General features: G+C 41.0%; 1 protein-coding gene across 12 annotated transcripts in view; it reads left to right on the top strand.

The window, feature by feature from the left end:
- The window catches only part of Zranb3 (zinc finger, RAN-binding domain containing 3), a 148,875-nt gene that overhangs the window by 34,594 nt on the left and 97,157 nt on the right, over nucleotides 1-17,124 (top strand). For 10 of the 12 annotated variants that reach the window (XR_001784077.1, XR_003954872.1, NM_001285945.1 and 7 more), the window contains exon 3: nucleotides 10,460-10,478. The exons of the other annotated variants lie outside the window; for them this stretch is intronic. Coding sequence is in view for 8 of the 10 variants with exons in the window: in NM_001285945.1 (NP_001272874.1) it covers nucleotides 10,460-10,478 (19 nt within the window). In the remaining 2 variants the exon portion in view is untranslated. The remainder of the gene's footprint in view (nucleotides 1-10,459; nucleotides 10,479-17,124) is intronic. 12 annotated transcript variants of the gene reach the window in all.

Here is a 17,124-nt window from a genome sequence, read left to right as displayed (position 1 = left end):
AATAGGGGCATGTTCATCAGGGGATCTTGATGGAGTTGGTTCTCTCCTCCTACCGTGTGGGCCCTGGACTCAGGTTGTCAGGATGTCAGGCTTGGTAGCAAGTACCTTTAACCACTGAGATAGCTCGCTAACCTAATAGTTTATTTATATATATATATGTATATATATATATATATATGTGTATATATATATATATATATACATATACATATACACATACATACACATACATACACACACATATATATATTTAACTCCATAATATTGAAACAAATGTTATTGTCTAATTAGGCTATGAAAATTCTCTATGAATTGTTACAGCAATAGTAAACTTTTTTTTACTTCAAGTTTTATAAACAAGAGTAAGTAATTATGTAAAAGCTGACATAAACTTGACTCGGGAAATTTCTTTTTCTAAAAGATGTATATATTTTATGAGTGCTTTGCTAGCATATGCATATGTATGCCTCATGTTTATCTGGTGACTGCAGAGGTCAGAAGAGGGTTGCGATCCCCTAAAACTGGATTGTAGGTGATTTTGGCCAATATATGGGTTCTGAGAACTGAACCTCTTGCAGAGGACCTACTGAGCCACGTCTCCAGTCCCTCAGGTGGGTTTTGTGTATATTCTCTAAACAGGAGAGGTGCACTGTTTTCCCCCAGCTGTCTAGTGGATACAAGGCTAGTTTCTGTTTTGTTCTTTATTGGTAAAAGCTACATGGCAGTTTTGTGCTAATGGAGTCAGACTAATGAAGCATAATATTCATGGTATTACCAAGCACTAGAGTCTAGTTTAATATGTTTTAAGCTAATACATTGGGAAGGCAATTCTTTTAAAAATTCATTAGGTTTTCAGAACACAGAGATTTATTTGCATTATCTTGTATCTTCATTGTTTACTTAGAAACTGTCAGAAACTTTTTTCTTTCCTGTACATGACTGATATTAATGGCAAAAAAGCTCTAAATGAACAAAACTCTAAAGTCTACTTGACTTGTTTTTCAAGGTCTTAGCTGGGAGCCACTGCTGTTTGTTTCAGCTCTTCCCCTTCTTTAGGATTTTTTGCTTGGTGCCTTCCACGTGCTTCTGAGGCTGCTGGATGAAGACGTGTCAGGACGAGTGGATTAGGAGGACGAGATGATAAGCCTTGTGCTCTAGTTTTATTTCTGTTGTGATAACGTACACTGACCAAAACAACTTAGTGAAGAGAGGATTTGTTTGGTTGGTTTTTGATACAAATCCAAGTTACTGGCCAACATTTGGGGAATATTTTTGAATGCTTAGTTATCAAAGAATGGCACTACTTGAGAAAAAAATAGGTGTGGCCTTGTAGGAGAAAATGTGTCATTGGGGGCAGGCATTGAGGTTTCAAAAGGCCCAGTGCCTCTTTTCCTGCTGCCTGTGGATCCTGATGTTGAATTGTGAGCTACCATTTTAGCACTCCACCGCCTGCCACCATGATAGTGGACTAAATCTCTGAAACTGTAAGCAAGCCCCAATTATGCTTTCTTTTATAAGAATGGCCGTAGTCTTGGTGTCTCTTCACAGCAGTAGAACACTCTCAGTTGAACCACTGTAGGAGGAGGTACAGCACGTAGAACACTGTCGGTTGAACCGCTGTAGGAGGAGGTACAGCAGTAGAACACTGTCAGTTGAACACTGTAGGAGGAGGTACAGCAGTAGAACACTGTCGGTTGAACCGCTGTAGGAGGAGGTACAGCAGTAGAACACTGTCAGTTGAACCGCTGTAGGAGGAGGTACAGCAGTAGAACACTGTCAGTTGAACCACTGTAGGAGGAGGTACAGCACATAGAACACTGTCAGTTGAACCGCTGTAGGAGGAGGTACAGCACATAGAACACTGTCAGTTGAACTCTGTAGGAGGAGGTACAGCACATAGAACACTGTCAGTTGAACACTGTAGGAGGAGGTACAGCACATAGAACACTGTCAGTTGAACACTGTAGGAGGAGGTACAGCACATAGAACACTGTCAGTTGAACCACTGTAGGAGGAGGTACAGCACATAGAACACTGTCAGTTGAACCGCTGTAGGAGGAGGTACAGCACATAGAACACTGTCAGTTGAACACTGTAGGAGGAGGTACAGCAGTAGAACACTGTCAGTTGAACCGCTGTAGGAGGAGGTACAGCAGTAGAACACTGTCAGTTGAACACTGTAGGAGGAGGTACAGCAGTAGAACACTGTCAGTTGAACACTATAGGAGGAGGTACAGCAGTAGAACACTGTCAGTTGAACCGCTGTAGGAGGAGGTACAACAGTAGAACACTGTCAGTTGAACCGCTGTAGGAGGAGGTACAGCAGTAGAACACTGTCAGTTGAACACTGTAGGAGGAGGTACAGCAGTAGAACACTGTCAGTTGAACACTGTAGGAGGAGGTACAGCACATAGAACACTGTCAGTTGAACACTGTAGGAGGAGGTACAGCACATAGAACACTGTCAGTTGAACACTGTAGGAGGAGGTACAGCAGTAGAACACTGTCAGTTGAACACTGTAGGAGGAGGTACAGCAGTAGAACACTGTCAGTTGAACCGCTGTAGGAGGAGGTACAGCAGTAGAACACTGTCAGTTGAACACTGTAGGAGGAGGTACAGCACATAGAACACTGTCAGTTGAACACTGTAGGAGGAGGTACAGCACATAGAACACTGTCAGTTGAACACTGTAGGAGGAGGTACAGCAGTAGAACACTGTCAGTTGAACCACTGTAGGAGGAGGTACAGCAGTAGAACACTGTCAGTTGAACCACTGTAGGAGGAGGTACAGCAGTAGAACACTGTCAGTTGAACACTGTAGGAGGAGGTACAGCAGTAGAACACTGTCAGTTGAACACTGTAGGAGGAGGTACAGCAGTAGAACACTGTCAGTTGAACCACTGTAGGAGGAGGTACAGCAGTAGAACACTGTCAGTTGAACACTGTAGGAGGAGGTACAGCACATAGAACACTGTCAGTTGAACCGCTGTAGGAGGAGGTACAGCACATAGAACACTGTCAGTTGAACCGCTGTAGGAGGAGGTACAGCACATAGAACACTGTCAGTTGAACACTGTAGGAGGAGGTACAGCACATAGAACACTGTCAGTTGAACACTGTAGGAGGAGCTACAGCAGTAGAACACTGTCAGTTGAACACTGTAGGAGGAGGTACAGCAGTAGAACACTGTCAGTTGAACACTGTAGGAGGAGGTACAGCAGTAGAACACTGTCAGTTGAACACTGTAGGAGGAGGTACAGCACATAGAACACTGTCAGTTGAACACTGTAGGAGGAGGTACAGCAGTAGAACACTGTCAGTTGAACACTATAGGAGGAGGAACAGCAGTAGAACACTGTCGGTTGAACCGCTGTAGGAGGAGGTACAGCACATAGCACTCAGTGGTTCTCAGGATCAAGAACAGGACTCTGAAGAGTGTGCTAAGAACAGGTTGCCAGTGAGAGTGATTGCAGAGGTGATGGTCTGGGTGGCAGGAACTGTGAGTACCCCAAGGCCAGAATGAGTTCCGTCCCAGACTCGTTAGTCATGTCTGAGCGTGAGCTACTTCCCTGATGGAGGCGGGGTGGTATCTGAGCCATGTCAGGCAGACTGCTCAGTCTGAGGATGGAGAGGCTTAGAGGGGGAGCTGTGTTTTCATACAGACTCAGGTGAGTCTTGGGAAAGGAATAAAGAACAATCAGGGGAGACTCTGTCAAAACTGAGAAAGGTTCTCAGGTTAGGGCTCCTTTAACTCCTTATCTCCTCCAGTTGACTTTGCAGCCAAACAAGTGAGTGGAAGGAACATCGTGGTCATTCTCAGCCCTCCGTGTCTTTCCCTTTTGATTATGTTAAGTGTGTGCGCATTGGGCACAGTTGTTACAGAAGCCAAAGAGGGTGTCAGATCCACTGGAGCTAGGATTGCAAGTGGTTGTGGAAGGGCCTGGAAGCCAAGCCCGTCCTCTGCAGGAGAAGTGTGCACTCTTGTGCTTGTTTTGTTATTGTTTTGTCTTGTTTGAAACCACGTCTCACTGTGTAGCTCTGTTTAGCCTGAAACTCTCAGTCTCTGCCTCCTGGGTACTAGGATTTACAGGTAAATTTTATGAGGGGCTTTTCAGTTTGTTCCTGCTGCTGCCGTTAAAATCACTGCTGTGATATTTTTGCTGCTGCAGGCTTTGGTCACTGTTGGGGTGGGGTGGGTGGGGGACTCTTACCCTTGTCAATAGCATTTCAATTTTCATCAGTCATCTTCCCCAATGTTGACTCCTTTTCATTATTCAGGATTTCTAATGTTCTGTTTGTACTGCGTTTTAGTTTTTAAAATTTTTTCTTCATTGCCTCTTGCATCCTAAGCCCCTGGGCTCAAGTGACCTTCCTGGTTAAGTATCTTCTACCCTGTTTTAAATCTTTTCTCGGGATCTAAATTTCTTCCTGACTACATCTTTCCAACTAAAGCTGTTGGTTCCTTTTCCACTGTCTGCTGTCTCCTTAGCCACCTTTGAATGATTCATACAAGGTTCTGCTAATGAGCATGAGAGCCTTTTACTCTCTCCTTCTGTGCAGCATCCTTGAGGCATTTGACCTTGCAAACACATTTAGTCTATGGTAAATGACTTTGAACCAAGATCTTTGTTTTCTTTCTTTCTTTCTTTCTTTCTTTCTTTCTTTCTTTCTTTCTTTCTTTCTTTCTTTCTCTCTCTCTCTCTCTCTCTCTCTCTCTCTTTGTTTCTCCTCTTTTTTAAAAAAATGATTTATTTATTATTATATATAAGTACACTGTAGCTGACTTCAGACGAACCAGAAAGAGGGTGTCAGATCTCATTATGGGTAGTTGTGAGCCACCATGTTGTTGCAGGGATTTGAACTCTGGACCTTCGGAAGAACAGTCAGTGCTCTTACCTGCTGAACCATCTCGCCAGCCCTGTTCTTTCTTTAATGTTTCTTTTTGTTCTGAGTTTCGAATGAGTGTGTTTCTCAAGGTTCTGACTAAGAACTAGGCTCCTTCTCTTCTCCTGGTTTTAACTCCACTTGAGAATCCTATCAATTTCCGCCTTTCTGTTACCTTCACATGTTGTGACATACTCATTTATTTCATTGTCTTGAACTGATTCTTCTGTTCCAGTTCACATTTACATCTGCCTGTCAGATGTCACATTCATAAAGTTAGTAAGAAGTAAAGGAAACTTACAAGGCCTAGGAAGTAAATAAAACCCAGAAGATACTTAGAGGATTCACAGTGCTCCTTCCCACAAGATTGGACGAGACAAAACAGTACCTGGGGAGAGAAGACCCTTAGCCAGCACAAATGCTCCCAATACAGGAAATGACCACATGCAGCTTTCTTGCAGAAAGCTAATCACTTGTGGTCAGAGTTTGGAGGGCAAATACTAGATCTCCAGGTTTTTATTTCGTAGGACAAAGAATCCCACCAGGGACACATGGTAAGGTCAGTATCACAAATGTTCATGAGAATGGAGTGGACTGTAGAGTCAGGGAAAGGCGCATGCTCAAAAGCACTGTGCTGTAGTGTGGATGAACCTTTACAAGTTATTTAAATAACACCTGCCTTCTTCTGTGTTTGTATAGGTCTATCTCTTCTAGTGCATTCTCTGTTACTTGTGGTCCAGGTGGGGAAGGGTTTCCAGTCATTATTTCTGCTGGTTTCTTTCATATGTTAACCTTCTAAAACAAAAAAACATGTATGAAGTGTGCGCGCCTATGGAGGCGGGAAGGAGGCGTGGGATCCCTTGGAGTGGGAGTTATAGGTATTTGTGAGCTGCCTGATGTGGGTGCTGTGATCCACCTTAGATCCTCATACTAGAGCAGCCGGTGCTCTTACATTAATCTTGAGGCTGCTCTCTTCGGTCTCTACTCTTCTGGCACACTGATGGACTTGAAAAACATCACTGGAGAACTCAGTCTTCTTGGAAAGAAAAATGTCTGTCTCTGGGCTGACAAATAGAAAGGAATTCACTGCTCTTTATACTACCTACAGCTATGAATAGAACATGATCAGGGTGCTGCTGTTACAAGGTGGGTCTGTGTCTATGCACTTTCCCATCAGCAATTGTGGAAGACCAGCTTTGTTATCATAGGTGCACTGAGGAGGGGAGTAGAGTCGGTTAATCACTTATCTGGTAAAAAGGGTAAGGGAACACACACACACACATTTGGTGGATGAAGCAAGCTTCAACAAGCTCTAGCAACTCCACATATGCCCATACATATTCACATTACATATATATATACATCTATACAGATACTCACACTTGATTGATGGAGCAAAGCTCCAACCAATTTTACATATATAATATATAATCTATATACATATACACATATATACATGTATGCATACACATGTTTGATGGATCGAGCAATGCTCCAGAGAGCAACCTCCCAACAATTTTATCTTTTCACCTACGGCTTGTATATCTTAGCAAAATTTTACAAGCAGTACAAAAAGCACAAATTGGTTACATTCTGTTTTTCTCTAAGTGAATGATTACAGTGAGTATACATAGAAAAACATGTTCCTCAATGCCTCACATGATCAAATGTTTTATCTATTGTGGATTAAAAAAAAAAACAACAACAAATTATTCCCAAGAGCCCATAAATTCACAACTAAGCAACTTGTTGTATAAATGTTTATATAAAAAAAACAGTCGTTTCTACTCTAAATTCTCAGGATGCACATCTACTTACTAACAATTTTTTATTAAATCATATCAGGAAGCTGAGGGCAAAAATGGGTACAAGAAATTAATCATCACTTTGCTCATCAGCCTAGCACTAGCAAGAGAGTCACATCAGCCAGTGCTAATTGGGCTGCCATTGTTCTTGTTCCCTGACCTTAAAAACATCCTTTGCTCAGTATTCAAGTGTTTCTAAATTATATCCCTGAGATTTTCTACATCAGAGCCACTAAATACATCTTAACCTAACTTTACTAACAATCTACATCTCCAAATTCTTTCTAAAGGTGGTGGTACATTGCCAATAATCTACATTTCTTAAATTCTTTTCCAAGGTTAGTGATAGAATCATTAATCTGCCCCAGCAGCAATGCTTGAAAAAGATGAAGCGATATTGTTGTGAGGGCCAGTGATACTGCCTATTGAGGGGCTGGGAACCCCTTAAAGTTTCATACAACTCATAGAGGAGGATGGATATGAAGGCCACAAGGAGAACAGCTCCGTAACAGCATGAGGTCCTCAGGACCTGAAGTCCTTGAGGCTCCATCCCTCCAAGGCACACCCATCCTGACTGTGCTGACCAGTGGGCCTAAATCCATGAGTTCTAAAGCCATCTGCTGTTCCTCTCAGCCAGCCCCAGCAGGCATTGTTATTCAGGAGACATTTAAATGATAGCTGAAATGTCTTGGGTAAAAACATCCACAGGGTTTGGATGACAGCAGATATTGCTTGTTCAGTAAGTCCTTCAGCCCAGAACGACGACGTTAATCCTTAGAGGAAATGATATTGAGCTTGTTTTGAGTTCAGCTGCTTTTACTCGGCAAGCCACAGCAGCTAAAACACAAGGATGTCAGAAAACTGTTGGATGTTATCTGTCTCTGGAAGAGAAGCAGTGCAGCAAGCTGATGAGTGCGGCCTCATTTGCCAACTCGCAGACACAGGCCTGAGGGCCACACACACACCAGCTTTGCCACTCTAGTAATGGGTAAGAGTAAAGGATTTTCTTGAAAAATAGTTAATCTCTTGTGGTTTGAAAATCATGCTTTCAAGGTTTTAGAGGTGCGTGTAATTACAGTGTACTTTATTTACCTCATAGTTTTATGCATGCACCTCCTCCTGTCACTTTTCTTCTAGTTGTAAGGCCCTCCAGGTGCAGTTGGCTAGGCCCCACCCCCTGGATTTCTTTAATGGCTATAAAGAACTTTCCCAGCCCCTCAAAGGCCCTCAAGTGGCCAGGCCCCGCCAAACATTATCTATTCACTATTATTCCTTACCCTGTTTTAAATAGGATTAATATCTTTAAAAATAATATAAGGCATGTATTTTTTTTTTCTCCTGGTCACTGTAGATAAGGAAAAGACTCATTTCACTCTCTATCTAGAGCAGTGATGGTTAGACAATAATCATCTCAAGTGACATCTTTAATTAACTCCAGGGGGACTTTATTTTCTTTCTTTTTTTTTAAAGATTTTATTTATTTTATTTATATATAATGAGTACACTGTAGCTATCTTCAGACACACCAGGAGAGGGCATCAGATCCTGTTACAGATGGTTGTGAGTCACCATGTGGTTGCTGGGAACTGAACTCAGGGCCTCTCGAAGAGCAGCCAGTGCTTTTAACTGCTGAGCCATCTCTCCAGCCGGATTTTATTTTCTGATTTAGGACAAGTGCACTCACCTGTGTGTGTCCTTGGTAGACTGATTGGCATTGATCTTCCTGTATGGTGCTCTACCTTATTTTTTGTGACATGGTCTCTCACTGAACCCAGAGCTCACCATTTTGGTTATCCGGGCTAGCCCCAAAAGTCTACCTGTCTCTATGTTTTCTATGCTCACACACTGTTCTTTAATCCAGCATTCTTCTCATCTGTAGGAACAGCCAGGTTTACAGTTACAGACAGAAATTTTATGTGCATTTGAGATTAGACCTTGATCCTCAATACTTGCATGGCAAGCATCTCCACAGCTCTTGACTTGGATTTTAAAGTGAAAAATCGATCGATATTCATGTGAATCTGTCTGTAAAATGCCATGTCGCTTCTCACTTTTCTATTTTCTGTAAAGAGTGTAATAAACCAATTTCTACTAAAATGATTGGATTTTAATTTTTCCTTAGTTGAGCTTATTCTTTGTTGTCCTGATGTGCCTGCTGTCTCACATCAACCACTGACCATCCACTTGTTATTCTCTTCTGCTTAGACTCTCCATTTATGAACCTAGTCCTCACTGCTCCCTGGATCACACTTACCTCTATAAAGTTTAAGAAAAGAATGTAGCAGATTGGGGCTGGGAGAGTGCTCAGTTGGTAGAGTGCTTACAGCACAAGTATGGTGACCCGAATTCAGACACCCAGCATGCATGTGAAAATCCAGATGAGGTGTTGTATGTCTGTAACCCCTGGAGACGTGCTGACTCCACTGGAGCTCAGTAACCAGCTAGTATTCCTATCTCAAAATATGAGGTTGGAGAGACCTTTTATTCTGGCTTCCATATGCTTGGGAACACACAGCACATACACACATGCACCCTCAATCCCCAACACAAGCTTTTAAAAATGAATAAAGTAGACCTGAGTGTGGTGGCACACAACTTTACTCCCAACACTTGGGAGGCAGAAGCAGGCAGATCTCTGTGAGTTTGAGGCCAGCCTGGTCAACAGAGCAAGTTCAAGGACAACCAGGGCTACATAGAGAAACCCTGTCTCAAAAAAAAAAAAAGTAGAAAATATTTAGCAAAATAATAGAAATCAACAATGAAGTATAGCACACAGATGCAGCACAGAAAACTAAATAACAGATTTATGCCAAAATGTGTTTGCTAGTCAGTATAATGGTTAATTCTGTCAACTAACCACACCTAGAATCTCCTGTTGAAAGTCTCAATGAGTCAGAGATCCGATTGCCTTGTGGACCTGACTGTGTGGGCGTTTGTTGATTCGCCTTCATTGATGTGAGGTGGCCCAAGCTGAATGTGGGCAGCAGCACTGTTTCCAGTTTGTGGCCCTGGGCTGCACAGAGGTAGAGGGAGCTGCGTGAGAAGCACGCTTGGCTTCTCTGCTCTCAACTTGGAGATGTGGCTGTTGGAGTTCTCTTCACCTTGACTTCTGTGACATATGATGGGCTATCCTGGAACTAAAGGCCAAGTTAAATCTTTCTCCCCGAAGTTACTTTTGCCAGGATACTTTATCATTATCACAGAAACAGAAAAAAAAAAATGCAGACCTTCGTTTTCTTGTTCTGTCTGCCTGTCTACCTACCTACCTACCTACCTACCTATCTGTCTGTTGAGGCAGGGTCTCACTATTGTAGCTCAGGCTGGCCTGCAGCTCACTGTGTAGACTAGGCTGGCTTGAACTTAGAGGTCCATTTGCCTCTGCCTCCCGAGTCTTAGAATTGAAGGCATGTGTTCTTTAATCCAGCGTTCTTCTCATCTGTAGGAACAGCCAGGCTTACAGTTAAGGACAGAGGTGGAAGCCATTCTGCACAGTCTCATGCCTTCATGCTTGGTCCTCAAGGGTCTTTGCAGCTCCCTCCATGGTGAGCAAGAGCTTGTCTGAAGCACCTTCACTCCCACATAGACGTTGGCAGCTGTAGAGTTGTATGCAGTCATCACTATCCAGTGTTTTCATTCACTTACAGCAGCCTCTCTGGCTTAATCCTTTAGCGTTTGTGAAGTGTTGGTGGTGAGTTACTTAATCAGAACTCTGAATATGCTTTGCTTTGATGATTATAAAATTAATTTGCTTTTGTTTTATTTTTTCCAGGTGTATGGTGGCTGATGAAGTAAGTACCTTAGAGCCTTTTCTAAAAATACACATCAGCGTTTACTGTCTTCTATCCCTACATTGACTATCTGCCTCTGCTTTTTCATGTGACCATATTTAGTAGAGGAAAACAAGCAAATTTACTGTGTAATATCCATTTCCTCTTAAATACTTTTGTATACAGAACATATAAATGTGTGTGTGTGTGTGTTTAAAACTTTCAAAATACCCAAATAAGCCGGTTTTGTTCACATAAATTACAAAAATTAACATCATCTTTGGTCTTCACAAGGAAATCCATAGTATACTTTTGAACCGTGGGCTATATTAATAACTTTGCATTACTGTGATAAAGTGTTATGACCAGAGGCAGCTTAATGGAGATAAGGGTTATTTGGACTTACAGCCTCAAAGGGGTGGAGTCCATCATGCCCAGCAAGACATAGTAACAGGTAGTGAGGTTCAGTGGTAGAAGCAGAAAGCTGGTTGCTTGAGTACATTTCACCTGCACACAGGAAACAGATAACAGGAAGTGAGGCCAGGCTATAAAAACCTCAGAGCTGGTACTAGCAACACTCCTTTCCAAACAGCACCGCCAATTACTTGTTCAAAAGTATGAACCCATGGGGACACTTCCTCACCCAAGCCACCACAATGTTTAAATCTATGCCTTCTCTTTGACGGGCATAGATTTAAACGCGTTGGTTTGTATATTGCTGGCCCAGGGAGTGACACTGTTAGGAGGTGTGGCCTTGTTGGAGTAGGTATGTCACTGTGGGTGTGGGCTTTAAGACCCTCATCCTAGCTGCCTGGAAGCCAGTCTTCTGCTAGCAGCCTTCAGATGAAGATGTAGAACTCTCAGCTCCTCCTGTGCCATGCCTGCCTAGATGCTGCCATGCTCCTGCCATGATGATAATGGACTGAACCTCTGAACCTGTAAGCCAACCCCAATTAGATGTTGTCCTTATAAGAGCTGCCTTGCTCATGGTGTCTGTTCACAGCAGTAAAACCCTAAGTAAAACAAACATATATCGAATTTCTCATTTGGGCACTTGCTTAACTACCAATTAACTTTTACAATCTCTGATGTTTTCAGTGAATATTAGCCAGTTTTCAGAATTTATTATGAACTTTTAACCTGTCAGTCTTTTCCTAATGTGAGTTGTTTTGTTCTTATTTATAATTTCGTAGCACTTTCAATATGCTCTGCCACTCACCAACATCCCCGGCCCTGGAATAATGAATTTAAAGAAGCCATTTAACAATTCCACAACTTTTTAAAAAACAAACACCTCCCTTTTAATCCATCATAATTGGCTCCTTCCTTTTCTGTAGCTTTTTGAAAATGAATCTTTGCTTTGTTTGTACGAGTGTGATATCCAGGAATGTACATAGGCATGGTCACACGTGTTTGGTGCACGTGTACATACATATATGTCCACACATTCCCATGTAGGCAGAGGTTGAAATCAAGTATACACCTAGATTGCTGTCAGCTTTATTTACAGATACAGGGTCCCCTTCTAAGCCTAGCGCTCATAGATTCAGCTACACCAGCTTTCCCACTTGCCCTGCCTTGGAATTCCTAATTGCCCCAGAATGCTGGGATTCCAGGCACGGCTGCCCAGGGTCAGTCCAGATTGTTTATGGTTTTTGTAGAGCTGAACTCAGACTCTCATGCTTGTACTACAAGCACTTTAGCCTCTGAGACATCTCATCTTCTTGAAGAGCAATTCTTTTCAATCTGTTTGGTTTTATAGGATTTGTGATATTAAATCCTAACTAATAATACTAATTAAGGTAAAAAAAAAACCCTCACCTTTACACATAGGGTTTTTTTTTTAAATCAAAGCTTATAGAAATATATATTTAAAACTATACCTTTGAGTCACTAATACTCTCTGTAATGGTGAGTAGAAATGCTACTTTTTAAATATAACATTAATATAATTAAAAGTTCTGAAGTAAGCCTGGTAGTGGTAGTGCACCTTTAATCCTAACACTTGTGGGGCAGAGGCAGGTGGATCTCCAGGTTTGAGGCCAGCCTGGTCTACAAGTTCCAGGACAGCCAGAGTTGCACTCATGTTGATTATATGAGCTCTGGTTTAACCTTCAATCTGTACCCTGTTTCTGCTCTTCTGCTCATACTCAAGGTGACATAGAAGGACTGAGCGTGGTGGCGCACGCCTTTAATCCCAGCACTCGGAAGGCAGAGGCAGGCAGATTTCTGAGTTCGAGGTCAGCCTGGTCTACAGAGTGAGTTCCAGGACAGCCAGGGCTACACAGAGAAACCCTGTCTCAAAAAACCAAAAACCAAAAAAAAAAAAAAAAAAAAGAAGAAGAAGAAGTTAAAGAGGAAAGTACAGTTGCTTTTGGATGGGTAAAGCAAAGGTTCTTGGTAATAAGAACCTGCAAGCCTTAGGGCAGTCTTAGGTCTGTGTGGCCAAACCTTCTAGAAGATTCTTGGGATGCTGCGGACTTAGCTGTCTGTGTGATCTTGCTTCTCTAGCAGCAGAGGGTTCTAACCAGCATCACTCCACAGTTTTACGCTCTCCTGTTATCTTATTCTAGCACTTGAGTGTTTGTGATACTGTCTAATCCAGCTACTATGTGTGGCTGCCATTGACTCCAAGTTAAAAGGATGACTGAAGTTTCATTTAAGTCAGCTTAGTTATACAGTCATTGTGTGTTTCAGTTACATTTTAGAACTATAGTTTCAATAAGCAACAAACCTGCAATATTTCATAAGATAGCTATAAACTCAGATTAAATTGTTTCTTTTTTTTCCCCATCTCTTGAATCAATGTAATAGAGTGTTAGTTCATAGACTGTACATTTAATATAAAGAAAGGCTTAGACACTTTTTAATGTGACAATTTTCTTTTTATTTTAAAATTTCAAACATGTACACAATATATTTATCTTCTCCATCCAACTTCCCCTGGATCCCACCCTCCACCAGAACATATCAACAGGTACAAACTTCTATTACGTAAATGATGACCTTTGAACCTCAATTGGTACTTGACATAATGTAGTATTTATATTGTTTGTAATTATTTTTGAAACATTGTTTGAGAATTATCCCTCATTATTTGAGTTTTTTTTAATTGTTAAACAATTTTGTTCAGAAAATTATGTTTTAAACATTAAAATGTTTTGTATCAACACAAAGCATGTAATTTAATTGGTGGTACATAGGAAAAATATTAAATCAATGTATGTTCTACTTTATTTTCAAGTATTTAAAGGTATTGTTCATTCTAGAAAGTTATTACTTAGAGAATTTTTATACTACGTTTGTTTAAGAAGGCAGAATGCATAGTCTGGATTTATATGACGAATCTATTATTGTGTCAGAAAGGAAAAATGTGTTAATAGATTGGCCTAATTAGCTTTAATTGTCAAACTTGAAACGCCTAAAGTCACTTGAGACTGGAATCTCAATGAGTAATTGCCCAGATCTGATAGATTAGCCTTTGTTCGATTGTCTTACTTATTAGTTGATGTAGGAAGGCCTAGCCCACTATGAGTGGCACCATTCCCTGGGCAGGTAGCTTGGGTTGTGTAAGATAGCTAGCCAAACATGAGTGAAGAGCACACTGGTAGGCAGCCTTCCCATGGTTTCTACAGCACTTCCTTGGCTATGAGTAAGTTCCTGGGTCAGAGTTAACCTGTGTGGAAGAGGAACCATGCCTGCCTTCAGATTAGTGCTTTGAGTTCCTGCCTTGACTTTCTCACTGATGCATGGGGACCTGGAAATATAAGGTGTTATAAACTCTTTCCTCCTTTCAGTGCTTTGATCATGGTGTTTGTCACAGCAACAGAAAGGAAACTAGAACACAAGGATTCTGCCTTCTCCTAACTAAATTTTCTATCATGAATTCATAATAGTATCTTTTTGGATGTTTAAATTTTTAAATTAAAAAATTATGTGTATTATATTGTATATGTGTATATGTGGGTGTGTGCACATGAGTGCCAGTGCCTGTAGAGGTCAGAGAGTGTTGGATTCCCTGGGGCTAGAGATCACTGTTGTGAGCCACCTTACAAGAACCCTGGGAACAGAATTTTTTTTTTTTCTTGTTAAGGTAGCACTTTTAATTACTATTTTGTGTTATAGCCCCACCAGTTTCCTGTTGCAGCTATAGTAGAGTACTACAGAATGGGTAGGTTTAAAACGCATTATGTCACCATTCTGGAGGCTAGAAGTCTGAGATCAGTGTCAGAGGTCTGTAGCCATAACAGGATAAGTGTACAATCTGAGACGGAGGTCAGAGGGCTAGGGCTGAAGCTTGATGGTGAGTGTAAACCTAAGGTAAATATCAGCCTATCTATCTGTTCTTTTTTATGTTTTTCAGTACAGGGTGGACTGGCTGGTTATGTGTCAACTTGACACAGCTGGAGTTATCACAGAGAAAGGAGCTTCAGTTGGGGAAATGCCTCCACGAGATCCAGCTGTGAGGCATTTTCTCAAATTAGTGATCAAGAGGGGAGGGCCCATTGTGGGTGGTGCCATCCCTGGGCTGGTAGTCTTGGGTTCTATAAGAGAGTAGGTGAAGCAAGCCAGTAAGAAACATCCCTCCATGGCCTCAGCATCAGCTCCTGCTTTCTGACCTGCTTGAGTTCTAGGCCTGACTTCCTTTGGTGATGAACAGCAATGTGAAAGTGCAAGCTGAATAAACCCTTTCCTCCCCAACTTGCATCTTGGTCATGATGTTTGTGCAGGAATAGAGACCCTGACTAAGACATAGGGTTTCTCTGTACCTCTGGGTGTCCTAGAATTCATTCTGTAGACAAGGCTGGCCTGGAACTCCCCATTGCTGGGATTAAAGGCATGCGCCTCCACCACCCAACCTGACTGTTCTTTTGAGAACTCCACTAATAACCTGTCCTTAAAGGCTTGGGGTCTCACATTTCTTGGCTTACAGATGTTATCGTTTCATTTTCTGTCTCTACCATCATAAGGTGTTCTCTCTGTGCGTCTATGTGTATTCTCTTATGAGGACACTACTCATTTAGAATTAAGGACTCACCTCTAGGATGAAGTGGTCTTAACTAATTACTGTACAAATGTATTTCAAAGTCAGCTCAGATCTTGCAGTTCTGAAGGTTAGGTCTTCTTGACTGAATCTGTTGAGTGGGAGGACCCAATTTAACTCACAACCCCTAGTCAAAAACTTTTGAACAGCTACTTAATATTTTCTATGATAATCATTTTGTAATTTTTAACTTTTTTTTTTTTTTTATTACTCAGGGTCATGAGTAAGCTACTGACAAATGTGAGAGGTCTTATTTGATCTCTTTGGCTGCTTTGGGTTCTATGTTTGTTTGTTATTCTTAAGTTCTACTTTCTTCTAAGTCCTATGTCAGTTATGTGTCAAAATACGGTGACACTTATCTGTCACTGCGGTTCATTCTGAACTCATTAATCATAAGCAGTATTAGAGTAGATATAGAAAGAAGTCCTGTCTGCTAAGTATTCCTGTCACTGTTGAATACTTGTTTGAGGTCTACATTTTATAGTGTGGTTTGGTTTGGTTTGGTTTGGTTTGGTTTGGTTTGGTTTGGTTTGGTTTGGTTTCTGATAGAGACTTGCTATGTAGCCCTGCAGGTCCTATAGCTTACTCTGTAACTTGGCTGGCCTCAAACTCACAGAGATCCACCTCTCAAGTGCTGGGATTGAACGCATGTGTCACAGCTACATCTTAGTTTAATTCATAATATATCGTTAACTTAAAGCTTGACTTAGTTACCTTGCTTCCTTTTAGCCTTGACTTCTAGCACGGCTTTTTTTTTTTTTTTAAATCTCCAAGCTTTAAAAAAAAAAAAAGATTTATTTATTATTGCTGTCTTCAGACACACCAGAAAAGGGCATCAGACCCCATTACAGATGGTTGTGAGCCAACATGTGGTTGCTAGGAATTGAACTCGGGACCTCTAGAAGAGCAGTCAGTGCTCTTAACTGCTTTGCCATCCCTCCAGCCCCCACTTACTGCTTTTTTTTTTTTTTTTTTTTTAACAAACTTAATGTTTTTGTTTTAATTTTCTGAGATTATGTTTTCAAGATTCTAGACTTCCCTCCCTCTTTTCTCCCCTCCGGCACATTTTTTCTTCCTTCTTTTCTTGTTTTTTTCTTTTGTTTTTTGTTTTTTGTTTGTTTGTTTTGTGGAGACAGGGTCTCGCCTAGTAGATCACACGGCCCAGAACTCAGTACATAGTCAGACTTGCCAAAAACTCCAGAGTCTTACGACTCCAGGATGAATCCATTATACACTAATACTGATTTTTATTATTATTCTAATACTTCTCAGTGACTTTTGTTTTGTTTCTTAACCCACGTTGAAATTTATTTTTTTAGCATTCTAAAAGTTAATCTAAAAAAATTTGTTTTTTCTTAACTAAGATTTTTTTGAAATTCAGATGTTTTTATGACCCGTGTCCTATTCAAGTAGTTCCATAAAAACCAGAGTCATGTTTTTTAATTGACATGGGTAATATTTTATAAATGAGTACTTTGGCTAGTTTGGAAGTAAGTTCATAGTTAAAGAAGAGTTTAAAAGACTAATGATCTTATAATTTTGATATATCTTGTTTACTTTTCTAGCTCAAATTTGAATTAATTCAGTAATAATTGATAGACTATGCACTTTTGGGCCAATTTT

This window comes from Mus musculus, chromosome 1, assembly GCF_000001635.26.
Source record: "Mus musculus strain C57BL/6J chromosome 1, GRCm38.p6 C57BL/6J".
NCBI classification, from domain to species: Eukaryota; Metazoa; Chordata; class Mammalia; order Rodentia; family Muridae; genus Mus; species Mus musculus.
This window is presented reverse-complemented; position numbering and strand designations above follow the sequence as displayed.